Genomic DNA, 10,357 nt, shown 5'->3' with positions numbered 1-10,357 from the left:
TGATCTTTGGGGCTGGTCGCATCGGGTGACTCATCTGCTGAGTTCTCGGGATTTGGCTCTCTTGACGGTTCATATCCAGGGGGTGTTCAATGGCCTGTCCCATTTCATTCCCCTGTCCATTGAATGGAAGGTCGATGATGCCTCGTTCCTTTGGCTATGCTGGACGGTTGGCCCAGAAGTGGACCTCTTTGCGTCAGCGTGGTCGAGGCGTCTCCCAGTTTATGTGGCGCCCTTCCCCATCAGGGTCGATGCCTTTCGACTGGATTGGTCAATGTGGGGTTACCTGTACCTCTTTCTTGCCCCCCCCCCCCTCCCCTTTCCCCCATCCCCATTTGGGTTATTGCTCCAGGTCCTGGCTCGCTTGGAGACTTACCAGGGAAGAGTAGTCCTGTTGGCCCCTTGGTGGCTGGCCCAGCCTTAGTTTCAGGCGCTGCTTGCTTGGTGTCGGTCTTCCCGCGACTTAAGCATATCGGTCCGATTCCATACGGGGCTGGTTCAATACTCTCTGAACTTCATGTCTGGTCTTTTTGATGCAGGTTTATCACTAATTGTATGGTGATCAGGTGGCCTCATTGATGGTGTCCCACCTGCGAGTCTCGTCTTGGCGGCAGTATGAAGTTTCCTGGCGGTCCTTTCGGCATTTCTTGACTCTTCGTAGGTTGTCTTCAAATTTCTGATCAGGGTGTTTTGTCCTTTCTCTTTTGGGCGCCTAACAGCTGGGTGGACAGCGCTTTGGATTCGTAGTCTTGAGGTTCCGGGTTCGATCCCCGGTGGAGGCGGAGACAAATGGGCAAAATGTTTCTTTCACCCTGATGCCCCCGTTACCTAGCAGTAAATTAGGTACCTGGGTGTTAGTCAGCTGTCACGGGCTGCTTCCTGGGGGTGGAGGCCTGGTCGAGGACCGGGCTGCGGGGACACTAAAATCCCCGAAATCATCTCAAGATAACCAAGATAACCAAGTAGGAGTAGAGTCCTATGCATGCCTCTGTATGACTAACCATCCTGTGTGATGGGGATTTTTTAGCATCACCTAGTTAGCTTCTTTTTGACACACTGTACTCCACTTCATATAGTCTAGGGTAGCTGCACTAATGCAGATGTACCTAATAAAAAAAAATAGATTCACTAGGAAAAGATAAAAGCCTAATATGTATGAATACACTCTGGCTTTCTGTCCCCCGACGCAATTAATTATTAATATAAATTAAATTACATATATCTTTAGATTTTTTGAGCATCTTCTTTCCAATTTTTAACTTGTGGAAACGAAAAGTCGAATGTTTATATTTTCATGTTTTTAATACATTTAAAACTAAAGTGGGATGACAGGATGAATTACAGGTGTATATGCATTATATGTGGCAGTTCATTATACAAAATGAGATGTTTTGGTGACGACACTGAAGATGATGCCTACTACAGTATCAGTGGTCCAAAGACAATTGCAGTTGAGAGTATCGGTGCATATGAAGATCTGCAGCTCGAAACTATGATGTCTGGAAGCACAGTTTCTCACTTAGGTGAAGTAGGGTGCCAATGTCGTCCCTTGGCGGAGGTAGGGTTGCATCGTTGTCTCTAAGGTGGGGGTAGGGTAGCAGCTACATCCTTGAGTGAAGGTCACTCAGGGACGAGCAGCTGGCAGGGTAGTGGTGATGCCTCCAGCGGTGCCATTACCTCCTGGGGCAGAGCCGGGTCCCCGTACAGATGATCAGGAAGATGGTTGATGATGGCTGTCAGCAGGAGGTGGTAATCCTTCTCGGACAGCCGGTGGCCTGGCGGACATCTCGCCTGCAAAGGAAAGGTAATACTCAACCTCGGTATTCAGTGGGTGTTTAATAGTTAGTGTATCCCTTTAACTTTTTTTATATAGGGGGTAACGACAACCCATAGATGGTATGCGCCCATCTCTTTAATTTACTCTCGTCTATCCTCAACATATATACAGTGAGTCAAAGTTGAGACAGTTCCTCATTGCTTGAGGGGCATTTTTATTCACCATGTTCTCTAAACTCATTTCATAACTTGTAAAATATTCTTCCTGTCCTTATCCTCGGAAGCTCTCGTATACACTTTCAGAACGTAATATCACAATAAAGGGTGTCATCACTGGCTTCTATTATAGGTGGTGCTTCATAAAACGGCACCACTGGCTCTAGTAATATAGTTCTAGCATCATCGTCGAATTAAGGGAAGAGGACAAGGAAAAATAACGCTCCAATTATTTTTTGTTTACACTGACCGACACAATAACATTTGAATGGTGAGTACAAAAACTGGCACGGAGCGGGAAAGTAGCGACCATGACCTGCTCACCACACATGGACATGCAAGCAAAACACTGAACTATAAACAATAACTTATTCAAGATGGTACGCACACGATAACACAAACACACACACACACAGACACATTAGTTTCTGCTGATAGGTGACATTCATTTCGCCATTATACGTCCCGATTAACCCTTCACCGGTACGCATCCGATCCCACGATCGTCATCGCCCCTAAACAACAACACATACACTGCATAAAAGAAAGAATATAGAGCGCACACATGATAACGTAAATAGGTAGGTACCCAGGAGTATCCTGGATATCCTGGGGAAGGTCAGTAGTTGGACTTGGAGGACTTAGATAAGCATAAGTAATGGCATCCAGATCTCGACATCGAGAAACCAAATAAAATCTAAAAACACAAATGTCAGAAATGGCAAGAGGAGCTTTTGTACTTCAGTTTAAAAGCCGTAAATAAATGGAAAGGACTGGATGAGGAAGTTTTTGAAGTCAATTTGTCACACAGCTTTAAATGTAAATTCGGTAAGAAAATGAATGACATGGGCACATCTAGATGAGAATATAAACACACAAACATCTAGAAGTGTATATCATACAGAACATTAATGCACCTCTACGTATGTGTCAATAGGCCTTCTGCAGTGTCCTTTATTCTTATGTTCTTATGTACAATTAGGAGAGCACACACACACACACAACTATACTTATGTGTATACCCTCATCGGCCAACATTCGCAAGCGTCAGCTTCAGCTCGTATAATCTTTTAAACACCCTATTAGCAAAGCCTAATGTTCTTGTAAAAATTTAACAAGACAAATGAAACATAAATAAAAAAGCACTATACTAAAACATTGCCACAACCCTAAGAAATGTTTTAACTTAAATAAGAGGTTACATCTCCACCAAATAAATGTTCTTATTATTAATATCCACTAGCAAATGTTAGAACGAGTTATAAAGTCCCTATTATAACGGAGTATTAAAACGGAGCCTACGGAGTATTACAACCCTTTCTTTGGCTGTGGAGAAGGTGAGAGAAGAGGGAAAATTTTAAGAAAAATATATATAGAGAGTAAGTTGCCTAAGTATGTTTTCTAGCAGACTCACCTGAGATGCCAGGTCGAGCTTTGAGGTGGAGATCTTGTGGTGTAAGTAAGGAATTGCAGCAGAGGCAGGCATGAAACTGGCTACATTACTTGCAACTGCTGCCGTCTCTGTCCGCTGTCCTTTGACCAGGCAAGCCACTGCTAACCCAATGTGACCCATCGCCCGAGATATTTTGGCTACCTCAACGTCAGTTGCTTCATAAAGAGATTCATGAGAGTAATGCAAGCTTGCTGGGTCCTGGAGGACATGATGCTGGGTGAAGTAACTTGAGGGCTCCAGAATGACCTCTTGGGAGACAGAGGACCGACGAGAGATGTGTCTTCTGCGTGTTGAGCTGGAGGTGCGAACATATCTGCTGCCACGGTTGTTTTTATTTTCAGACAGGGAAGCGTAATTTGGAGGTGGTTGTTTGAGACTAAAGGTGCAGTCGTAGCAGGGAGGAGACCCTGGCAGCCCGGTACACACACATTTCCCACTCATGTTCTTCCTATTCAGAAACCTCTGCATCATCTCCAACCACCGATGTCTTCCAATTGCTACTGATAAGGTTTAAGAATTGTTCGATTTTTGTACAATTGTGCTGAAATATTCTTCAAATATCACAGTTACTTGTGATATACACAACACCTTAGGGCTGAGAATGTTTATCAGAACAGTGTCAAAGCTGTACACTGGCAAGCTCAACAGGCAAACTTATCAAAGTCCCGTGAGAGGTTGCACCGTCCGCGCCAGCATGTGGGAGAACACTCTGCGCCTCGAGAGAGAGTTGGCCCTGATATGGTGTTGGACGAACCTTGCAGTTGCCAGTACGCAATTCTGACGGCAAAATTGTATTTTTAACAGTTGTAATTGAATAATTATATTTTTATCAGTCATTCTAAAATACACGAATGAGAGTATATATATATATTTACTGAAAAATGAATCATTATTAACGTTTACTTAAAATGCCTTCCTGGAATCTTTGAGGTCGCAATACGTCATTGTTATGTCGTGCTTACCTCGAAACTGGACATCATTTCCAGATACTAATAAGATTTATCAACACGTTTTCAAAGACTGATATATATGCATTAAGAAACTTAGCGATGGGTTAAAAACTATAAAATATTAGAATAGACTAGGCTGTGACCAGTGTGTTTAAACACAGTTGCCAAGAGTGCTGCAACGTGAGGTGCAAGCCCCACCAGAGTACACAAACGTTCCTGGCTCCGCCAGCCTCCTCTCCACGTGCTGCCGGCTTTATCACTGACTTTGTTCTTTATCAAGCGGAGCTTCTAACACTCTATCAAAATTAATTGAAGTAGGGGGAATTGTGTTATTAATTATATTTGTATGACCTGATGATGTATGATGTCAATTAATTGTCAGCAAAACACACTCTACTCCAAATTGTTATTGAATGTCTAAAGAAATGAAAAATATTTCTAATTTAGCTCTTATTATTATTATTATTATTATTATTATTATTATTATTATTATTATTATTATTATTATTATTATTTTCTACCACAGACGTGGCCACACATTTACAATGCTAACCAGCATATATACATTTTCTTCTGTCCTCCATGGACAGGGTGAAAGATTTGTCACATACAGTTCAGAGATTTATTGAACAACCACAGAAGGTGATCGTAGTGCTTTTAAAATGTTAGGCTAAGCTACATACGTAAATACATAGATACATAGATTTATGAATGCATTAATGTGAATTTATAATGGTGAAATGCAATTCTGATCAGCTTTATACTTTATACACACACACATATATACATACACACACATACATACATACACACACATACATACATACATATATACACATACATACACATATATTTGTCTCTTTTACTCTGACGGGGTGAGATAGCTGACAAGAGAAACTAGTGTGCAATTAAGAAATTAACCACTGAAGGTGATTAAGATGCTTTTACAAGCTCAGGTTATATAGTTACATTACATGGTTAATCTAGGGTACAAGTCCAATATATCATCAAGTGTTCCAGTACTCATATAGTAGTTACAGAGTTCAGCATACCTCAGCCCAGGAGGGCGAAAGTCAGACAATATGGGACATTCTACAACATAATGTTCAAGTGAGTGCATGTTTTCTCTTTCACAAAATTGACACATTGTGTACTCGACATTTGGGTTTTGAGAAAGTTGCCAGATACGTCTATATCCCAGGCGTATTCTGGCCACTATAGCATCACATTGCCGAGTTCTTGCTCTATTAGTCCCATATGTGAATGTCTCCTCACGATATCTATCATAATATTTAATACGGCAACTTTCAGGTCTTTGTGAATTTGTTATGTCGATGAGATCTTCATTAGATATGTGTTTAAGTATTCTCTTTGTCACTGCTAGTGAAACACCCATATCAATTTCTACTACTGGTTTCCTAGAAGCTGTCTTTGCAAGCATATTAACAGTGTCATGCCTTGAGATGCCAACATGTGATGGTATCCATTTAGCTCTTGTAAGAACATAAGAATTAAGGAAAATGCAGGTCTATTGGTTCATACGATGAAGCTCCTATTTATATCCACAAAACTCAATAATATTGATATATATCTCAGCCCCTCCTCCGAATAGACAGTACGTTTTAATACTAAATGTAATAAGTACAATCCTGGCTACCAGTTTAGCACATAAATACACTAAATCGCCAGAATCGCACCAAAATATTGTGAATATTAGAGTTTACCTGAAAATCTGTATAGAAAACCACGACCTAACCTAACCTTAGTGTAGGAGGACAAGCATTTTATTGCTTCTTAATTACAATTAGTACTTAACCTATAGCTATATTGATATTACAGTTTTATAAAACTAATAAAACAAAACTAAAATCTTTCAATAAATTATAAAATAACTCAGGATCTCTTGAGGTTATCTTGAAATGATTTCGGGGCTTAGTGTCCCCGCGGCCCGGTCATCGACCAGGCCTCCACCCCCAGGAAGCAGCCCGTGACAGCTGACTAACTCCCAGGTACCTATTTACTGCTAGGTAACAGGGGCATTCAGGGTGAAAGAAACTTTGCCCATTTGTTTCTGCCTCGTGCGGGAATCGAACCCGCGCCACAGAATTACGAGTCCTGCGCGCTATCCACCAGGCTACGAGGCCCCGATTGGGGCCTCGATCCAGGTGATGGATCTCCCAATCCTGAGCACTCCAGGTGCAAACTCTGTGAGCAGGAACTGCGGCATGATCTCCCACACTACATCACCGAATGGCCAGTTATTAGACCATCAGACCCATTGGCATGAGGTACCTGGAACTTTGCAAGTTACTTTATTATCTCTCGTGTTTTTGAGGATATCTTCATAATGTACCCAAAATTTGCCAGTGTAGGCTACTGAACATATGGCCCTGTATGACTAACCATCCTGTGTGATGGGGATTTTTAGCATCACGTAGCTAGCTTTTTGTCATACTCTGTACTTCCCTTCATATAGTCTTTTAATTTTCTCAACACAATTTATACTTTAATCTCAATTAGTATTAAGTTTTTGTTTTAGTGTTTTTCCTGCCCGAAACGCTTTGCGTAATGGTGGCTTTAGGCATTGTGTGTACTAGCTCAATCTATAAATCCATCAACGTTTTGTATCTCACCTTGTATGTATGTACTTTACCTGAATAAATATTTGTATTTGTAAATATTTGTATTTGTATTTGTAGTCTAGGGCAGCTGCACAAATGCACATGTACCTAAATGTGTTATTAATAATAAAAATAATCCAAGAATGCTTATTCAGTTTGTCACGAACATTTGCTATTCTGAGTGCAGAGAGGTTATATAATAGAGAGAGAGAAATATCATATAAAAACAATGAGAGAAAATACCTGTTTACAGAGGCGGTATGTCAGTTGTCTGCTAGCAGACCGCAGGTCGTTAATATCCCTCCGCCGTGCAAAGTAGTATGTTATATATTTGGTGATTATGGATACTCGTTAAAATATATATAAACGTTTTGTTAATGAAAAGTGAACTCATTTATATTTGTTACAAGTAGAGTATTGTTAAAAGTTAATATTCAGAGATTATTCAGTGACGATTAGATATATGTTATTGAGGGGCGAAAGTCGGAGTAGACCTGATGGCGGAGAGGTAACTGCACGTTGGACAGAGGCTCTCGGTTCTAGCCAGTTTTTCACTACGCTAGACAGTCAGGTAAGTAATAGTTCACATTAATTTAACTTGCAGGATATCATAATGTCATTTGAGTAAATACGGAGTACTTACATAGAGAGAGTTCAGGTTTCAAATTATTTTTCTGTACTCGCCTAGTTGATGCCTTGATGATGGTACCTGAGCGGGCAGCCATTTGACTTAAGTGTTCTAGACTAAGGTGTCTTTTTCCATAAATATAGTCATTATGAAGATTTTGTCTACATCAATATTTCTGGTTCTTCTGCATTATGTAAAGTTACTGAAGTGAGGTGTGGGAGCTCTCAAAGTGATTAATCACTTTATATGTTATTGTATTTTTTTTGTTTGTGATATATACAAGAGTTGTTACATTCTTGTACAGCCACTAGTACGCGTAGCGTTTCGGGCAGGTCCCTGGAATACGATCCCCGCCGCGAAGAATCGCTGTTACAACCAAGTACACATTTTACTGTTGACTTAAACAGAGGCTACAGTTAAGGAATTGCGCCCAGTAAATCCTCCCCGGCCAGGATACGAACCCATGACATAGCGCTCGCGGAACGCCAGGCGAGTGTCTTACCACTACACCACGGAGACTGTATGTAAATATATTTTAGCTGTTACATCACCTAGGTGTTTCTGTGCTCCATTGCGGATTTCCCCTGGACCTTTATCTGTAGGCTACTGGTAATCATAAATCCCTAAGTGTAACCAAGCGAAACTATCCATAGGATAATTCCTAGCCTAAGTAAGGCGAGCCGAGAAAAGCCAGTAACAGTTTATACACGTAAGAGCTCTTCACATCTAAGAATCTATAAAGGCAGTTTTATTTATCCAATATATTTCATTGGCAAACAGTGACAATTTTCGTCCAAGTATAGTGTTCGTTTCTCTCTGAGCATATAGAACACTGTATATGTGACAGGCAACGGTTACTTGTTAAACTGCTTTCAATGATTGTTTGATCACTTCGCCAAATTTAATTTTCTGTTTCCAGAGACAGCAGTACTGAATTTTATATAGGCTAAATGATGTGCAATGTTATATTTTAATTGGAATCTTGCATTTTTAATATTCTAAATATAATTTGTAGTATTTTTCACTTTTGTAGTCATTTGTGGGAAATCTTGAAGGTTATTTTGCATGAAGCCAATAACCTCTTCGATTGGCACCTTTCCGCAAATATTAGCATCATCCACAGATTTGAGGGTATTGCTTGTGACATTCTCAAAACGTAATTTCATTTCGATCGTATTGTAGTTAGAACGACTCTGCTTCGTGTCATCGAGCCCTAGTTGCTGGGCGCCCGTCATCTCAGCCCAATCTCCCAAGTCCAGTGTTGGGCGGTCCTTGGACTCCTTCCCATGACACCCCTCCCCGAGGTGTCGTCGTCGCCTCCCTCAGTATATCCCACAACACCGCTGGCATCAGTTCCCGGAGGCAACTGGGCACTCCCGAACACTAAGTCAGTTTAGTTAAAGGAATAGGTTTTCTCACTCAGATTTAACTTTGAATAAGCAATATAGTTTATAACCAATTTATATGCAATGGCCAGTTCTTTGTTTAATAAGTTGATGTTTGTTACCTGCATACTGGCCAATGTTCAACATTTACACAAGCTAGCTTACAGATATGACCACAATGACGCCTTTGTTTTGGGGCCAGATAAATTATTACACCCTACCAGCTATACCCCGACTCCCACCCATCCCCCCTCTCCGCCCCCCAACAAAGCACCCCTCCTCCCTTACAAAGCCTACACGACCAACACACCCGCCTCTCCCAAGCCTCAGTCAACCCCACTACCAAAACCCAGCCCACACTAGACCAATACCATTGTTTTAAATAATCACAAGAAACAACATAACTGTTTAATTATTTCTAGCAGGAGGGGGGAAAAGCTGAACAATTCAGCATATTACAGCTTATCAGGTCGTGTGTACCAAGGCTAAAACACTCACTGTCTGCAGTGAGTGTTATTACCTAATATTATACAGCAAATTATGTGTAATATTATCTAATATTACACGGCAAATTAATTTTATATGACGAAAGTACATAAATCCTCAATTTATTATATTACGATTATTGTTCCAATAAGCATCTATATTACATAGTATATATATGTACTATTATCTATATATACTATATTAAATGTGTAAATCACGAAAATTAACACGTGATGAAAAATGTGAGTGTCAGACCACGGAGGAAGAATTGAAACAGGGAATTTCCTTAAGTACTTTCGTATTTAATAATACATCTTCAGAAGGGTACCTTTCTGAAGGTGTATTATTTAATACGAAAGTACTTAAGGAAATAACCTGTTTTAATTCTTCCTCCGTGGTCTGACACTGTCACATGCTATATTATATATAGTTATATATTCAGATCTATATGAAAGAATGTCTGTCTATCCAAGGTTGTAGGCCAGACGCTCGGGGATAGCCTCACCGAACTTTGCATGGTGATTGGTGACGAGTAGGTGACTAACATGGGTGGGTCGGGGGTTGTCTCATTAAAAGGGGGTTAGCTCCCATTGCCACTTTCACTCCTCCCCCCCCCCCCCCTCATTCCTCCCAGGAAATCGGTGTAAGATGGATGGCAGTCTCTCTACAATTTATTGTTAGGGTCGGTACCAGGTCCTCATAACACTTTATTGGCGCAACCTTATTGGGTCGACCCGGGCACCGCCGGTTACCCTCTCTAAAATTATATATGTATGTATAGAAAAAAACACAAATGAAGACGTATCTGAGCGCTTTCGTGTCTTTCAACGAATGTCTCTGAAAAT

At 40.8% G+C, this 10,357-nt stretch overlaps 1 protein-coding gene across 1 annotated transcript; it reads right to left on the bottom strand.

Annotated features, from left to right (window-relative positions):
• Positions 1-1,481: 1,481 nt before the first annotated feature.
• LOC123770669 (uncharacterized) lies at positions 1,482-4,058 on the bottom strand. Its single transcript, XM_045762735.2, has 2 exons — positions 3,404-4,058; positions 1,482-1,788 (listed from the first exon to the last, which is right to left on the bottom strand). The coding sequence occupies exons 1-2, from the start codon at positions 3,911-3,913 to the stop codon at positions 1,618-1,620; spliced, it is 681 nt and encodes a 226-aa protein (XP_045618691.1). The 5' UTR covers positions 3,914-4,058; the 3' UTR covers positions 1,482-1,617.
• Between the last annotated feature and the right edge of the window lie 6,299 nt (positions 4,059-10,357).

Source organism: Procambarus clarkii, chromosome 56 (assembly GCF_040958095.1).
Source record: "Procambarus clarkii isolate CNS0578487 chromosome 56, FALCON_Pclarkii_2.0, whole genome shotgun sequence".
Classification (NCBI taxonomy): Eukaryota; Metazoa; Arthropoda; class Malacostraca; order Decapoda; family Cambaridae; genus Procambarus; species Procambarus clarkii.
This window is presented reverse-complemented; position numbering and strand designations above follow the sequence as displayed.